Raw genomic sequence first — 18,902 nt, 5'->3', positions numbered from 1 at the left:
CAATCCCAAGCACTAGTTCTGATTTTGGATGAAGTTCTCACATACACTTTCCAGAATATCTGGTAGTTACCTGCATTTGCTATAATCTGTTTGCCCTAATGACCCATTGTTTACAGAAAAACAATGTTGCGTGTCTTTCTCACCTACGTCCCTCACGCGTAAAGCGTCTGTTAGTGTTTCATTTTTCTTGCTCGCGTGCGATTTGGACATTCATGTAAGTGGATATGTGACATTTGATTTAATTTCAATGTGCTTAGCTTATGCACGACTGTGTGCTTTGTTTGCCAATGATATGTTCTTCAGGCCCATTGATGATGGGAAAGCTGTCTGGGAGAGCTTTTCGTCTCTCTTCCTCTCCTCTCTTACCTTCTCCCTCGCCTATATTAGCTCCATAAATCCTGTTCTAGGCGGATTGTTATGGTCATTGTGTGTGCTGTGAGCGATGGTTATTATCTGCCTTCTCTGCTCACACTGCTTTATGCATCTAGTCTTCTCTCTCCCTCCCTCTCTCTTATTCATAGTATATATCACTTGCTCTCACTGCTTCTGCCTTTTGCCGCCTTTCTGCATCCATATCGGACGTCTCCCTTCCTTCACTCCCCCTTATTACTCGATAATACTTATTTTTCCTCATCTCTTCTTTCACTCTGTTCACCTTCTGTCTTTTACTCCTTGTTATCTCTATTTCACACTCATCTTTTACTGCAACACAGATGCAAGAGCAACAACTTTATCTATAAAGCTGCTAAGAGACCAGCACTCGACCGGTAATTGATGAAGTAACGTACCAATCCATCAGTCTACATTGCAAACAGAGGCTCCTGCAGACATATCATCCTTCAGATTTGTGAAAGGACAGATTTGTCCTTTATACCCAACGTCACGATGCCAGGTAGAGCTGCATTATAGCCTCCACAGGAAGTTTTGAATCAAAACTTGAGGCGAAACTTTACAAACAGCTGCACGATCTGTCCCGAAAAACCTGAACGCACCTGTAATATCCACCAGTCATGAGAAAAATCTTATAGGCAGTGGTAACCGTCTGCCCTTGTCAATTTATCATTAGAGATTTAGTGCAATGTTAAAAGAGCAGGGCTGTTGCCACAGACCATCATCATCATTATGACTGTCAGTTACTTGCCTTTTTAAATGGCAACTTCTCTAATGGTTACACAGAAGCTGTTTTCTACAGAACTATTTTTGAAAAGTAAAATAAACTTGAATGTGCTTTCACTTTCCTCAGGGCCCAGAGCACTGTGTAAAATGCCTCCATTTCAAGGATGGTCCTAATTGTGTGGAAACGTGTCCCGATGGACTGCAAGGTGCCAACAGTTTCATCTTCAAGTATGCAGAGGCCAACAATGAATGCCATCCCTGCCATGCAAACTGTACCCAGGGGTAAGTACAGTCAGGACAATGACTGTTCATTAAGTGTGGAGAAAAAGTCCAAGCAAGACATTTTCCATCATTATCTTAAAAATCATGAAATCAATTTCTACTGTGAGTCATTTTACCAGAAAAAAACAGAAGGAAATGTAACATTCATATAAAACCTGTACTGTCAGCACTGGCATGAGGTGAACTCTAATCTAAACCAGACATCAGATCAATTCCTTAATAAGGAACTTGGAAAATATGGCCAGCATTTTAATGCAGCTCATTTTCTTGCTGTAGGCTTTAGCTATAGCTTCCATTAGCCCAAATACTATGTAACAGGTGGTCCCATAACTGAATTTATTGTTACATGGCGAATCACCACTGAGCCTGAATGCAGTCTCAGATACCAGCTAAAGCCAGTTTGATGATGGGGGACACAGTATGAATCTGATTTACAGTGACAAGGACAATGACTCCGAGGATGAAAAGACACTGCAGGCTGGGACTAGACTAGACAGAGGTGAAATGGCACCGAAGAGAGATTCTGGAATCAGTTGCAGCTGAAAATGACTACGTGGGGATGGAATATGTTCACACTCTCAAATCACAAGAGTCTTGTTGAGTTCATTCAAGTCTCCTTTGAAGTGTGTTATATGACGGCTTGAAAAAGCATTTAAGCTGGAACTGGTAACATAGAGAATATTGTATGGCATCTGGTTGTTTTTCCAAAGAAGGAATTGTGTGTAATAATGTACTTGTTCTTGACACTTGTTCTTTCGTTTGTTTATTCATGATTAGACTGAGTGCTAAGGAAAGTGGGGCACCTGATTTGAATGAACCTAACAAATCAGTCAGGGCTAACGTAGCTCTGAAAATGTCTCTCATTCAATACAGAGTCTGGTAGTCAAAATATCCACTCGTTAAAGAGCCCCAGATCTTGAACGCTGATCACTCTCATAGTAGAGAGATGAGTGATCCCACTTTGGAACAAACATCTAAAACCCACAAAAAGGTAAAACACTTTCCGTGAACAACAGTCACATTGACTGGCGAATAATTGATTAAATCCTGAAGTAGCAACTAAACAATATAATGTGTGACAAGGCTACACAACTGCATTCTATAAGTGGACATCTCACTTACCAAGTAAGTGAGAAGGGAAGCAATGTAAAATTCCAATGTTAACAGAAATTAAGTACTACTTTAACTAAAAGTGAGGATCTGGTGTGGCAGAAAACGAGTACACAAAAATAAAACCCACACAATCTGCCCTGGAGAACCCAACAATCAGATAAAATGTCAATTAGCTAATCAAACCAAACTAAACAGAGCTAAGTAATGTAAAATGCAATATATAATATCTAATGTACCATTATGGAAACGCATTTGCTAATGTCTCATGAACGAAATACAATGACTAATATATTTTCAAGGAAATACAATGACTGACTGATATACTGTTAATGAAACACAATGAAAACCTTACTAACAAGTGCCTTGATGCATGTTAACAGTTTCACAAACTCCGACTCCAGTCCACAAATAACTAAAAAGTTAACTTTAGAATAAGAATCATGGTGACGGCGGTCAGCATTTGCATCACTGTCCCAAAGTTCACCGGTTTCCCCCACTTTTTTTTAAGTGTAGATCAGCTGTCACCTGATGGGACTGGAAGCAGTCTTCTGCCCAGGGGTCATTGCAGGACCCTTTGGCAGAATCTCAGCAAGAGCAGAGATGACTTCACAGTAACACATACATGGTTGATCAAGTAGGAAATTAAACAGTAAACCTGCTTTATTGATACCTGATGAATCTAGTAGTAGTCCAAAATGTCCCACCAGAAGCCCTGGGCTTTAAGAAGCCTCTCTCCTGCGGTTGAGAGTGGCTGGGCTGGGAAGAGCTGTTCAACCGTTCTTTCATCACATCTTGTTGATCATGTTAAAGTTGTAGACAAGAGAGGAGCAACTCATTTATACAATGTGGCCTTTTTCAAGTCACCAAGCCTTGTATAAATGAGATTGAGAATTGCACAGGTAGTTTGTGAAAGAAAGTTGAACGAGCATCATCTTGCAAGGACCAGGTGCAAGGACCACATGACGAACGCAGTCTTTGGCTTAAAAGGGCTCCATTAAAACCATCACTTGCTGCATGCATCTTTTAAACAGACGACAAGGTCTTATCTTTCTCAGATAGCAATGACTAAATAGGAATTTAGTTTTGATCAGTTGTTCTGTATTTCCATCCTTACTGTAGGTGCATCGGGCCGAGACTGCAAGACTGCATTGGTTGGATGGACAGGTACTGCAATTTATCTTTATACACACAAACACGTAACAACAGTAAGTAAGCTGTATGATTAATGACTACCTTTAGTGCTGAAATCTCTGCCAGTGTCTTTGATGTGTGTGGGTGCATGTGGTCAAAAGAGAGAAAGAGAGAAAGAACAAGCAATTTGCGTGGTTCGTGATAAAATGGTAGCACTTAAGATAGAGGTAAGGCAAAATGTCACAATTTAGAGCAAATTAATTACCTGCCAGAAACAATTTGACATCAAATGCCACTGATAATTATTGTGCTGTGTGTGTTTGGTTTTTTTTGGAGATCGCACTAAAAGAAAAGGAATAGACAAAGTGAGCACCCGACACTGATACTGTAGATCTGCACATCTCCAGTACAGTGACATAACAAAAAAGAATAAAGCATGCAAATCATCCAGAGTTTATCAGGAGTGTGGGGCTAGCTACAGTAACACGGATGGACCCACTCTTTAGTGGACCCAAATATTTAGTAAGCATTCACTGATCAATATTTAGTGGCAGGACAATGAATACCGATGGAGGTACCGAGAATTTCAAAGATACATATCATGCCTTCTGAATAACTTCCAAGAGCTCAACTTTCACTTCTGAAATAGTCTTTCAGATACTGCCAACAGGATGAAGGGGCTGCAGTCAAAGGGGTAATATAGCTATCAGCTGACCCGGCAAATAGATCAGTCATTATCAGATCTCAGATAGCTGTGGCGGGGATGCAGCAAGAGACGCATGGATAAACCCAGGCTTAGCTGCCTTCTCTGAAGTGTCATACATCTTACAAATCTCTTACCTGTCAGAGGCGTTGCTTGACCAAAAAGGCCTTTTCAGAAATATGTGATTACACTATGCCTTCAAAGGCCATCATTCCTCCTGACATTATCATACACCTTATGCAGGGATGGCCTGGATATCTGATTAAACTGGATTAATTACCTCCTGCCACTTATGTAATAAGTAGTCTGCTGAACCTGACAATACCTTATCTAACCCGTTCCATTTTGGCAGTGATTGAATCCATGCAATTCAAAAATATCAGTGCTCCCTGATATTATCATCCAATCTCGATTTGCTTCATGCTCAAGCCTTTTTCAATCCTGATGTGTGTAATGATGGGGAAACATTGAATTGAATTTGGTTTAATGCATCACCGGTCACACACAACGGTGGCTTTCAGGGTGCTCTTCAGAACTGTGTGTCTTGAGCTTGTTCTTAGTATACCTTTGTTCCACCTGATCACTCAGATAATGTCAGTCGGAGAGAGCATCTACATGAAGCATGTATTAGCCATCAGTGGGCCGTGATGCTTCAGTGACATCAGGTCATGCAGCACATTATTGATAGTCATTCTTTCTGGCTGATGCGTCGTTTTGATTTTATTTTTTTCTTCATTGGCCTTTCTCACCTGAATTAATGAACAGTAATGATACTTGATTAAGCAGTGATTGTACCGCAGCAGTTAAATAATATGAGGAGGACTTTCATCTGGGTCACAAAATTAATGTCAAACGAGAGATGGGGTATATAGATTGTACAAACAGAATGACTTCCTTAATGTTTGGTGCCAGTAGCACAATTTCATTATATGTTATTACTGTTTTGTTTTATTTAAAGTCTGGCAAAGTTGCGGTGACCTGATAGTCTCTAGTTAGTCCATTACAGCCACACATTGCAATCACTAAAAATAGTGTCACATACACTTTCCATGAAGCCAACTGAGAAAATATTTTATGGAGTGGAGCCTTCCAAAATGTGATATACTTCCCTGAAAGCCTGACCAAATGAGGTTATTTTCATTTTCACAAAAAAAGGACTAAGAGACGTGGGTTTATATGCTGCAAACCCAACTCTTTTCTTTCTTCATTTCTGAACTAACTATGGACCGCTGAGGGAGAATATCAGGGAAATTATTGAGGAGTCTTTTCTCTTTTCTTTTTTTCAAATGACAATGACAGTGGCGCTAATAATTCACTTTGATGGTTATTTTCTTGTTTATGACCTCAGCCTATATTTTACTGAGATGACATGGATGAAAACGTGATATCAAATGAAGTTTAATAGAAAAACAAAGAATAAAGGTGAGGGTTTTTTAAAGGATGACCCACAAGTATATTCTTTTTTTTTTACTTAATTGCTGTTGCCTCACAGCAAGAAGGTCACAGGTTCGAATCAGACGTGCGGTCTTTTCTGTGAGGAGTTTGCATGTTCTCCCCGTGTCTGCGTGAGTTCTCTCCGGGTTTTCCGGCTTCCTCCCACCAGCAAAAACGTGCAACTTAGGTGAATTGGTTACACTAAATTGTCCATAGGTGTGTGTGTGTGCGTGTGAATGAGTGTCTGTCTTTGTGTGGGCCTGCGATGAACTGGCGGCTTATCCAGGGTGTACCCCGCCTCTCGCCCGTTGACTGCTGGGATCGGGTCCAGCATGATCCGCGACCCGGTACTGGACAAAAGCGGTCAGGAAGATGAATAAATGAATGGATGAATGAATGGATAAACATTATGCCAACTTCTATCTGTTTATTGTCATCCTCCCTACACCTAACCAAATTATGTGACGACCCTTATGTCACCTACTTAACTTGTTTGCCCTGACCCTACTGCCTGTCAGCTTTCTCTCATCCCAGGATGACAGAAAAAAAAGCTTTCTTAATGCTTGCATACTCTCTTTTCTTCATCTACTTATTTTCCTCCTTCTTTGCCCCCTCTGCTTTCTTGTCTTCAGAACCCCTCTGATCGCAGCAGGGGTAATCGGTGGCCTCTTCATGGTGGTGATCATGGTCCTCAGCATAGCGGTGTCTGTGCGCCGGAAGAATATTAAGAAGAAGAGAGCCCTCCGTCGCTTCCTGGAAACAGAGGTGAGCCTGTTGCACTGACAGATAATGCTGTTAGACCAAAGGTAGTCTGAGTCAACTCAGTTTTTTAGAAATCTAGCTGCAGCTTATGCACTTCGGACCTTTACTATTGTATCATGTCAACCAAACAACCTTATCGTAGCAGATAATTAGCTCAAAAGAGTGGAGTGGTGAAATTAGAAAAATGTGATGCATCTATTTGAGATTTTAATCTTTTTTGTCTATAAGAAGACCACCTAAATGTATCTAAGTGTTTGAAGAGAACAAGATCAAAAGACATGAAATGGCTGACGATGTTAATGTATCTATGATCATGTTGTTTTCTGCATGCTATGGTGCTCACAGTGCAGAATAAAAGAAAGAAACTCGAAACAGACAGTATGTCTTCAGATGGAACTTCTTCAGAAGCGCAGAGATGGAGATATTTCCATTAACTGAGGCTCAGATGTTGACTTTGCCATATTGCACAGGAGAGGACACTTACGGTCTCACGAGGTAAGAGACGGTGGCATTAGAAGAGGTGAACTCACTCTTCCTCTTGTGTTAAAACAAGAAGAGCACATCCTGACACTTCCATAGTGAGAATCGGGCCTGCTTTCATTGCTCTATGGCTCTTCAGCGCTCACAAGTATCAGTAAAGTGTATTTGCTGATAGGTTGTATAATGCAAAAAGCAGCTGTGCTATGACTTATTACACTTGTATTCACGCATGGCAAACACTTACGAAGCAATTTCAATTACTTAATTAGGATGATGCCTCCAGTCATTTATCTAAAGACAGAATATGCTGCAAACTAGAAGGATGTAAAATGGTGTTAGTGTATATTATGCATATATAATGTATTGATTATGTCAAGTTGGATGTGAAGTTCCAGATTCATGCAGGTATTTATTAAATGGAATTTGTTCAATTGAATTTCATGTTCCGTGAATGTCTTTCTGATGAAGTAAGTGACTGCACATTTTCAGCACTTTTGTTCCCCCCACAAGGACAGCGGAAGGATGCTACAGTCTGATGAATGGGCTATTAACTTTTTTCCTGCGTGAAATTGTCATTAATATGTCAGCCTTTGAGAATGCTATAGTGGTTGACGTCTCCAAATGTTATTGTCAGCTGCACTTCCAAAGCTTATTTAATGTGATGTAACCCGAACCCTAACCCTAACCTTTCAGAACATAATATGACACGATATTATTCATGCAACGAATGTGGTGCGTTCCTACAGTCTGTATAGAGATTTATTGAGCATGTGGTCAATGGGCTGGTTTTCAGCTTTTACCTGTGGAGTGAACACCAGACAGCTCCCGTAAGCTACACTGTGACTGCTGCAGAGCCTCAGCTTCAGCACCACTACTGCTGGACAGCTCCCTGCATGATGGAATAGCAGCAAGCAGTGGATGGATAATTTTGAGACTTTATTGTGTTGTGTGTGTTTGTGTTTGGCTCCCTCCCCTCCCATTTCTACCCTGTAGAGGCTGATTTATTATTCTCTTTGAATGAAGAATGACTCTTTTTAATCAAACGGTAACCACAAGCCAGAGGGACAGAAGTTCCCGACCACAGCCAGACTGATTTACACTCTCTCTCCCTCTCTGTGTCTTCCTCCCTCAACCCTCCTTCTCTATTTCCGCTCTCTCTAACTCTCCTTATATTGCTCTCTTCTCTCTAGTGCATTTGCATCCTTGTGCCAATTCAGCTCCTCACTTTTCTGTCCCTGCCTAGTGTTTGTCGTTCCTGCCACAGTTCCTCTCCCGCTCCACATTTTCCTCCGTCCCTCCCCTCATATAATGTTTTTCCCTCTTCTGCTATTAAATCTGCTCGTTCCTCCACTTGAGCCATAATGAGACAACAAAAGTGTCAACTCCTTTTCAGGCTCACAATTATCTACCACCCACCGCCTCCGTATTTCGCTCTTTCTCCACCGTCTCTTTACTTTAATGCCATTTCTCATCTGTGATATTGAAATGGTAAAGACACTCCAAGCTTTGTATTTGTTATTTTGGGGAAAATCTCCTCCTGATCCCACTTTCACATGACGTACTGAACAGTTGCAAATTAAGACAAGTTATAGTCAACCAAATTCCATGACAGGGTTAAAAGTAAATGTAACTTTAATTCCATAAAGTAAACATTGATTTGAAATATATTGTAATATTATTGTCTATGTGTTTATGTGTGTGGCGAAAACAATTATCTTCAGTGTAACAAAACTACATAAAACACTAATGCCCGGGTGACTTCTTTGTCATCTGCATGTGTCCTTAGTTGGTGGAACCTCTAACACCCAGTGGGACAGCACCCAATCAGGCCCAACTTCGCATCCTGAAGGAGACGGAACTCAAACGGGTCAAGATCCTTGGTTCTGGGGCCTTTGGAACCGTCTACAAGGTAAAGCAGTAACTGTTTTATTGTGTTTCAATTTGTGCCTGACCAAACTAATTCAAATGCTAAATTAATTTGTGCGTGACGACCAGATTTTAATGTCCTTAATGAAAGAGAATGGGATGGAAGGCTAGAGGCAGGATGAAAAGAATCAGTAACAGCATTGAAACCCTTGGGGTTATATTGAACTGAAGGGTTGTGAGGTCATCACCGGTATGATGAGTTTGAGAAAGAGAATAACACAGCTGGAATCAGAAAGTCTCTATATAAATACATTTGGTCGTTTGGGGATCAATCCAGCGACATTATTCTGTGTGTTAGCGGTATGTTTGCAGTTTCAGAGTAACTTCTTGTACATTCCCCTGGTAAATCCTCAATCACCTCCAGGCCTTAAAGAATATGTAGTCCATTAAGAATTTGATGGATGCCCGACAGAGCCCAAACAGTCTCCCTGGAGACCAGGGGACAATGGAGAGGTACCGGAACCTCTCTCTCACTGGATCATTCCAGAAATAAAATGCAATTGATTGGTTCAGAGATCATCCATCAGAATATTATCAGAGCCTTCGTTGCATGATGTTATTCCGGGGACAACACAGAAGACACAGCTAATGCTGAGTGTCAGCATTCAGATTGTAATGAAGTTTTTCCTCACCGTTTCCTTGAGTTTCACCTGTCTGTTATGGGAAGTGCTGATTTGTACGTCAGGGAAACTGAGGGTAATTTAAGCAGTACTTTATTTATAGTAAAATTATTCACAGCGAAATTATAAGAGTACTTCAATGTTTCCCCCTCTGAATTGGCCAGATATTTAGGACAAATTTAGGTTTATTGCAAAAACTTACTTGTAAGGTTATGACTTTGATGTAGTTTAGCTCACACAGCCGTGGGAATGAATGCATAAGAGCTTCCTTCCATCACAGCGTATTTTTGTCGGCACATACAGTATAGTAGTAATCTGGAATTCACCAGTTTAGTTAAAAGGAGTTAAAGCATATTTTGGAAATTTGGAGAATATCTGTTATAAAAGTTCAGGTCAAAATGGAAATTTCTGAATGTGGTAAAACAGGTAAGAAATAATGCAATAATACAAAAGTCCTGAAAAAAAACTATTCTGCACTAAGAAATTAATGTAATATATTAAGAACCCTCAAGGCAGTTCATTTAAAAAAACGAACAGAAAAAAACGATTCAGTCTGCTGAGTAATAATCATCAACACAAACAGGAAGATGGTGTTTTCCAAGAACGCATTGCATCGAAGTTACAATCGCTGTCTTAGACTTTCTGTCACTGGAAATGAAGCTACATCAGGATCAAACAAAGATACAGCAGATTTGGAAAAACATGCCTCCTCTTTTTCAGCACTTAGACTACTTTAGTAGCTGGAGATTTGCTCTAATACCACCTGAAATTATGTTCTTCAAAATGATTAAGTAGTTTTGAGGAGAAAAATAACCTTTAATTATGCAGCATGTACAACACCCTCATTCTGGCATTGAGATTGTGAAAGACGGTTATTAAGAAAGCTTGGAAAATCAAATACAAGAAACATATTCAAGAAGATGGACTGTCAAATTGTAATAAGTACCGGTACTCTTTTACATAAATGTTGTTGTTGTTGTTGTTTTGTGCCATGCCATGTAGTATAATGAGATATCATCTGTTTGTATGTTTGTTTCTGTAGGGGATTTGGGTCCCAGAAGGAGAAAAGGTGAAGATTCCTGTCGCCATTAAAATCCTAAATGAGGCCCCAGGACCCAAGGCGAACGTAGAATTCATGGACGTGAGTATTCTAGAAACTGGAACTTAAAAACATAAACAGAGTTGTTTTGGGTTTTTTCCTCCGTTGTCTGTCTGTTTGATAAGTCCCGACAATAGTTTTACAGGAATTTGCTTTTTGTCATATAAAAGTGTTCCAGGCTTTGCTTGTTCAGGTCTGTCTGAATACAATGTTCATCAATCGATCACCATGTCATGTCTGGGCTGTGATGTAAACTTTGAGCGTGTGGAAACCAGTTCTCAGTCATATTTCAAAGAAATCACAAACTACTCATCATCTCCCCTGGTGAAATGAAGCAAATTAAAAGTACTTTTTAAGCACTAGGGGCCCATAAGGCCTATGCGCAAACACACACACATCATGCCACATGTTCCAAGTACAGTGGACAAGGAACCATTTATAAAGTATTCCCAGCTCAGCTCATTTCAAAAGGAAAAGGCAAAAAAAGAAAAATCGCAATTATCCCTATGATGATGAAATACAGATGAAATAACCCCCATCAACACTCACACAGACGCGCACACCCACACACACACACACACACACCCACACTGAAAGCAACCCAGTTGCAGCCATGTTTTTCTTATAGTTTGACAGTATGAGGCAAAGAGCTTTGGATGGTTATTCATTTTTTTGTATCACTGATCAATATCTTGTATCAATTTCATTTAAATTATCCATGTGTTTTGGGGGCTTGATAATCAGACAACAAGATATCAGAAATGAAAGGAAAACGTATAAGAAGTAGATGATGCCAGGTATTGTATAGAGAGGCACTGACATACTAAAACAAAATATTTACTGCTAGATAAGCAAACAAAACGTATGCATTTACATGCAGTGTATTTCCCACTGTGTCTGTGTGTGCATTTGTATGCGTGAGAGATAAGTTGAGTCATGTATTTGTGACTGAGGGTTCAGTCTCTATGTGGACAAGTAGAGATTTCCATTAGAATTGTTGTTCTTTTTTCAAGTATAGAAGCAGTGTGTACAAATCAGATTGCATTACTGATGGAAATCTGTTTTATAACTGAAAACATCATTGGGAGGGTGAGGAAGCGGTGAGGTAAGCTAAAACTAAAATGAATGATGCATGTGGCTTTTGCACAAATGCAGGGAACAGTAGTTAATGTTTGTTTTTCCTCCATATACATAGTTTCTTTTTCACCTTATTTGCCACTGCCACCTTACTTTACACAGTCCCAGTGTCACAACCATTGATTGTTGAGCAACTTGAGGGTCAGGCATTAGGGAACATCAGTAGTCACAGAAGAAACCATTCACATCCTGACTGGGAAAAGGCTGGTGACCTTTTGTTTTGTCGTTTTTAAGGTAAGGCTTAGGCCTTACCTTTAAAACAACATTGAAAATGTAACAAGACGTCAATGCTGCATCACGCAAGATCAGCATCAAGCGTGTGTTTGTGTCTGCATTTAATCAGAATCTCTGCTACAAGCAAACTGCATGTTATTCCTTCTCAAGGCTCTTTTCCGCTGAAGCAGGATAAACCCGTGTGGCCTGTCCTTGGAACTGCAATGACATTTTCCCTTATGAATGAAACAGAGTGCGTTGTGTTCTTTTCATTGGTGTTTTCATTAATGCGGTACGTTTGAGTCAGAGAAACAAATTGCAAATATCTATTCAAGTGAAGGTGGAACATATTCATATTTTTTTATTTATTTTTGCTCTTCGTGAAGACCTGAACCTGCAGGACAATATCTGTGTCAAAGTAAAGACACGATTCAGCAGCGGGCCGCTAGCACAGCCCAGCGCCTCGCATATTTACCAATCATCCTCAATGTGCTGCAATCACTGGACATCTTCAACACACGAGCAGCTGTCCGTTAAAGCAAGTGCTGTGCTAAATGAGACTCGTACATTATCTGTCGCTGCCAAATACATCCGCACACACACTTGCATCCGAGTGTGTGTTCACATGTCTGAGTTGCATAGATGAATAAACATGTCTTTGTTTATCTTCATCATTTAAATAATAATTTGTACATTTGTGTATGCAACAGTTGCTTTCCAAACTTCTAATTTATTGCATAATAAACAGAATACACTACACGCTAAATACATGACTTTCTCTTTTGTACATACATTTTGATCAAACTTCCAGAAACATTCCAGAGACACTGGCATCCAGCTGTCTGTTCTCAGTACATTTACTACCTTTTAGCTTGCTACTAAAGACTCTTTGTGCCGTTGAAGTCTTGTGAAGTGTTGACACTTTGATGTTGCGGTTGTTCCAGACGGAGTGGAACCTTGCTGCTCACTTCAAGTGAAATCTCAGCCTGAAACAGAATAAGTCTTTTGACTGTGTGGCCTTTGGCAGCTCAGTCTACACTTGTAAACATGATGGACACTGTTGCCAGTGTGTGGAGTCTTTATTAATTTGCTATGCCATTTCTCTTGTGACACTAAAAAGCCTACCTGATTATCAGTTGCAGCACAAAATGCATTGTGAATGTGATGCCTGCATGTAGACAGGCAGCATTTTCTAGTGCAGGAAATGAAATAAACCAGCAGTTATTTAAATGTGTTATTTATTTTGAACCAAGAACTCATTTTTTTGAACGGGCATCATTATATCTGTCAATAAACATATGTGATAACATGATCCCAAGAGTCTATGTATAGACCTTGAACCAAATAATGACCTTATAATATCACACTGGTACCTATTAGAAGATAAATACAGGACAGCTTTATTCTCACAGAGTTGGCCAACGACTGGAATGTGTCAGAACACCATTTGAAATGTCATCATCCATTATTCACTCTTTTCAAACACATGCTTGAGTGTTTTTCTGTCTCACTCAGGAGGCCCTTATCATGGCTAGTGTGGAGCACCCCCACTTGGTCCGCCTGCTGGGCGTCTGCCTCAGTCCCACCATCCAGCTGGTCACACAACTGATGCCCCACGGGTGCCTGCTCGACTATGTGCACGAGCACAAGGACAACATTGGATCCCAACTGTTGCTCAATTGGTGTGTCCAAATTGCCAAGGTAAGGATGGAAAATGTTACTAGTCAGTTCTTCCACCTGCTGTGTCTTGGTTGGTTTGATGATGGTTTCTCAGGTGGTTTGGTGGGTTCTGAATGACACTAATGAGCACAATAATTGTTTTATTTTTACAAATTACACAAGTTTTATCTTATTGACATTTTACACATTCAGATTATCTCATCATCTTCTCTTTTTTAGAAATGAAAGCATTCTATTGTCATTTTCACTATACCTATATATCTCTCCCATAATATTTTTTTTGTGATGTTGCTAATTCCCATGCACTCATTCTCTTTGAGATAAAATAGATTTGCTTTAGGATTTATGCCCATACAACAACCTATCCACTCTTATGCCCTTTTATAATTTGTATGGTGCTCCTGAAGTAAATAATTTAAATGATGATGATGATGAATATATTTATTAGATAGAATGTTAGAGTACAAGTACAGTCACACAGTAGCATGTATTACAGTACAAATAACGTCAAACATCCTGTCTAAGAGGAGCATTTCAAAAAAGCCCTTGCGGGCTTGTTTCCGTTGAAAGTCCTTCGTACATAAATCCTTGCTTGACTTTGGTGTGTGAAGTGCTGAACATGGGATCTCAATGTTTCAGAATGAGAATGTGTTGTGATATATTTAAAAATAGTTTTCTTAAATATAGTTGACAGTACATGATAATGACATCTAACCTTGCCTGAGCATTGTAAGTTTCACACATTTTTATTGCGTTATTTATTATTAAACACATGGCAGTATATTGCTCGATTTCAAGGCGTACTGTTAGGAGACTGGAACAATTTCTAGAGGAGAAGGAAAATCTAAATGATTGACTTATAAAGTGAAGAGATCTACATTGAAAATGGCTCAGAAATCACAGAATATTTAATATCTTGGACAAATATTTATTTTTGCTATTTTTGAAGAAAGCAGTACTCCACCGAGTTGCTATGGGAAAATATTAAATTAAACCATCAATTAAACATTGGTGCACGGTTGCAATCATAGAACGTGGTGGGTTTTATTTTATTTTACCAGAGGCAAACAGCGCATGCATTAAGCCTTGCCACACTGACAAACTTCCCATGCTGTGTAACACAAATACTTTCTTGGTATGGAATTAATTGCACAAATTACTTGGTGGAAAAAGGATGTAAATTGGATACATATACATAAATAAATATGAGCCTGCAGCGATCACTTGTCAAGATGGAGGGATGTATAATTCATAAAGGGATAGCTATATATTATTTATCACAGTTAAGTCTCAAGCATACATTGTTTAGTGTTTTAATGAATTGGCTTAAACTCAGGGACTCAAAAAACCACCAGAGACCCAATCATTGGTTCTTACACAAACACACAATGCATTCATCTTAATCATGCCAGCAAAGTGAATTGGGTCATCAGCATCATCAACATTCCCGACTGTAGTGTTCATAATAAACTACACTTGAATCAAATATCTATCATGTAGATAGTTTTCACTCTTGTTTAAAGGGACCCTCCCTCACAGACTTGCAGGGCTCCACTCTCAAGCAAAGTCCCTATGGCCCATATTATCAATAATACAGTGATACGCTATGAGAGTCACACTAATAAGGGGATTCGTTACAGCTAATGCGAATGCAGAGCTGCAAAACCACAGAATGCTGCTTTTTCTTTTCTTTCTTGGGACAGATTTTTCTCATCCTGTTTTATCTTCCCCCCCATAAATATATACGACATCACTTTCTCCTCATTATATCTGCTTGCATTCTAAATCTCCTCCAGTGACCACCTTTTTGCTTCTCTGTATATCAAGTATGTTGCTCATTCAGTTCATTATGTGGCCATCATCTCAGATGCAAGCGTCTTCAATTAACTGTTCAATTCATTCAATATTGTATCAGCAGTTTGATCCCATTTTATTGCAAAGTGCAGTTGTGCTGCTATTGTAAAGTTTACGATTTGTGTTATGTCCCCAAAGATCTTTCAAGACAAGCAGTTTTTATTGACTTATTTTGAGTGATAACTTTGTGCTAGTGTCACAGACCAAGGCAGATAAGAACCCAGACACACAACAGTAGAAGGGAAATCCGATAGCTGAGCTTTATTCTCCTAAACCGGGTTGTCAGCCCGAAACAGAAGACAAGACCAGATAGGGGCAGGCAATGAGACAGTTCCAGAGATCGGGCAGAGTTCACAAACAACCGGGTAACCAGAACAGACGGGCAGACAGAGCCAAATGGGCAGGCAAACAGGCGACATCATGAAACAGGCAGGGCAGTTGCTACAGTTTGCAAGAAAATGGGATCAAATGAATCTGGATCAGGATCGGGATTTAGTGTGCTGGAATGGACTCACAACAATCTGGTAAGTGTGCGTTGTCTGAGCTGAGTATATGTAGAGTCCGGGCTGAGGACAGATTAGCTGCAGGTGAGTTTAGGAGCACAGCTGACCTGAATGAGCTGATTGCAGGAGGAGGATCTGGAAGACATGAGAAGTGAGTGCATGGAAAATTTACAATTTGTTATATAACTATTTTGTTTATGTGCAAGTCGAAAAAGTTCAAAGTCTGCCTTAAAAACAATGAGACAATGAAAAAAACAAAATCAAATATATTTGCATTTCCACATATTAGTTAAAGTGAAATAGAAATACATAAAATAATTCATTCTTAATTCAAATTATGAGCATTGCAAGCTCATAATTCGGAGTGATAAATTCACATAAATGTGATGTTTTGAGAGGAGGGAGGAAACCGGAGAACACGGAGACAAGTCAGGCGGACATGGGGTGAACATAGAAAATCTGCACAGAAAGGAATCAAACCCAGAACCTTCTTGCTGTGAGGCGACAGCACTACCCACTGTGCCACAATGCCACAGAACACAACAGAATGACTAAAATGAAATAAAGCCGATAAAGCAATATTTGATGACTGCATGCCATGACCAAAGACACTGGGTTTATAAACCCAATTTTCATTCCATTTTAAATTCATATCATCAGTTGCTCTGTTACATGATGACAGAGTTCTTAGTTTCTTGCCCCTCTTCCTCATATTATATTTCTCATTTCATCAAGCTTTCTTTTAATCTTTCCAAAAACGGTGGCTAACCCCCAAAATTCACTTTATGCTCTTCTCTTCTTTCAAGCATTTACTGCTTCAAACACATCTTGAGGAGCCATTTTATCACACACCGGATCCTAAAAGTGGAAAAGCTTATTCATGCTTTTAATAACTCTGGCATGGATATCCCCCGTGAGATAAAAATGCAGAAATATTCTTTTTTTTTCTTTTTCATTATGCTTAAATTCAGAATGGCAATATGTGAGTGGAAATGGAATTGGAAATGCGTTTAATCCCTCAAGGATCTAATTTCTATTTATCAGTGTGTAATCAAAGCTTCTATTTTCACAATTTTTAATGAAACTGAATAATAATCACAGGAGCCCCTTTTAAAACGTTAAACTCCTCTACTGGGTGAATCCTCCCAGGAGACACAGCAATTACTTCTGAAACAATAATTCAGAATTTGTACCACACAGACACAGTTCTGTCTTTGTCAGAAGTTGAAGCTGCTATCGTGTCTATCTTTTTCACTCAAATCATTGAAATCTCTGTTAATTCTGAAACACACTATTCCACTTCCAAAACCGTTCACCTGCTCTTCAACCTGTATTCCTCTTGGTCTCTATAAGACTAAAGCTTTGAGTAATTTAGCCATTCCCCTGTTTGTTTTCTGTCTATTGACATTGTCTTCCTATAAAGTTAACAGTATTTCTTAAGGAAACCCTCTATTAGTTCCTGTTAGGTGTGATGCTGTGTGTGTACATCTTGCCCATTCTAAATGGCTGAGAGAAAAAATGTGTTCTTAACTTTCTTTTTTTTCTCTTAATTTAAATACGCAAAAAATGTAATTAGGTGAAATTAAATTAAGCTGTTATTTTTTTCAACTGAACCAAGACGGTAGTGTGATACTTCAACATCCATCAGTCAAAAAGGATCACAGCTCCTTTATGCGAAAAAGAGTCAATTGTAGTGCTTCACCTATTTCCCTTATGCCAAACCCAACCTGAAAGAGAAGTTAGTCAAGATCAATTTGAAGGGATTACATACCTCATCTTGAAAAACAAATTATTTTCCTGACTAGAGCTTTGGGAGTTTGGTCTGGAGAAAGCAGATGTGTATTTTGGATACTTTGCTTAGACAGAGCCGGAGTAACTTGGTTCATCAGTGGCATAAGAATGAATGCATGTTATAAGTGTAACGGCATTGTTTTACCTGACAATGGTTGATTTCATTAAGGAAATATATATGAAGAACATTGCATTTATGGTGATACTTGGTCACCCTGAAAGGCTTATTAATGCATTAAGGCAGCAGAAAGATAGATGGTCGCTACAAAGGACAGAAGGATGCACAATGACTAAAAGGCCTGTACTGACTCAGCTGCCATCTTGTCAATCCAAAACACACACAAGCAAGGTAATAGGAACACCTGCTCGCCCTTTCTTTTACAGTCTTTCTGACACACACACACACACACACACACACATCAAAAGTAGTGGCACAGTTTTAACAGCTTCTGTCTGAGTGGAGACAGATGTGGCCAGGTAGGGTAGTGGGGGAAATGGATGACTGCAGGCAACCAACACAATGGATGAGACTGGCTGCTCAGGGAGACAGGTCTACACCAGTGAGTGTCTTGCACGCACACGCCTACACACACACACACACACCTACACACCCAGGACACCATGCCTTCCAAAAAGCAAGCAGACACTGTTTGAAATACAAAGTAAGTAAACTGTCTCGTACTATTTACCTCACCTTTTCTCTTTATCACCGCTGAACTGCATGTGTTCTCACTACTCCTTAACCTTTTCGCTAGCGTAAGCACACACTTATCTGTTAGTTAATTTCGAGCCAGTGCTGTTTATTTCTTTCTGTTTCAGAGCTCGGTACAGAACAGGTTCACTCTTTCATTTTGCATTCATTTCCCAAGGGTAATCGATTTACCACCACTCCCACCTCTGCAAGCTGAGACCTGTTTCTCTTTGTGCACTGACCTGTGTGTAGACACAGGTTTGCTCAACAAGTCTATTGACATTACATTTGAGAACGGTATCAGAATGAGTCAAGAGCCTGCAGAGGCAGAGGAGAAAGGTTAGTACGCTTTAAAAACAATTAACCA

At 39.6% G+C, this 18,902-nt stretch overlaps 1 protein-coding gene across 1 annotated transcript in view; it reads left to right on the top strand.

Moving 5' to 3' along the window:
- The window catches only part of LOC137913800 (receptor tyrosine-protein kinase erbB-4-like), a 99,645-nt gene that overhangs the window by 56,326 nt on the left and 24,417 nt on the right, over positions 1–18,902 (top strand). The window contains exons 15-20 of the mRNA XM_068757436.1: positions 1,244–1,398; positions 3,631–3,675; positions 6,412–6,544; positions 8,808–8,930; positions 10,610–10,708; positions 13,532–13,717. Of these exons, the coding sequence (XP_068613537.1) occupies positions 1,244–1,398; positions 3,631–3,675; positions 6,412–6,544; positions 8,808–8,930; positions 10,610–10,708; positions 13,532–13,717 (741 nt within the window). The remainder of the gene's footprint in view (positions 1–1,243; positions 1,399–3,630; positions 3,676–6,411; positions 6,545–8,807; positions 8,931–10,609; positions 10,709–13,531; positions 13,718–18,902) is intronic.

Source organism: Brachionichthys hirsutus, unplaced genomic scaffold (genome assembly GCF_040956055.1).
Source record: "Brachionichthys hirsutus isolate HB-005 unplaced genomic scaffold, CSIRO-AGI_Bhir_v1 contig_909, whole genome shotgun sequence".
NCBI classification, from domain to species: Eukaryota; Metazoa; Chordata; class Actinopteri; order Lophiiformes; family Brachionichthyidae; genus Brachionichthys; species Brachionichthys hirsutus.
This window is presented reverse-complemented; position numbering and strand designations above follow the sequence as displayed.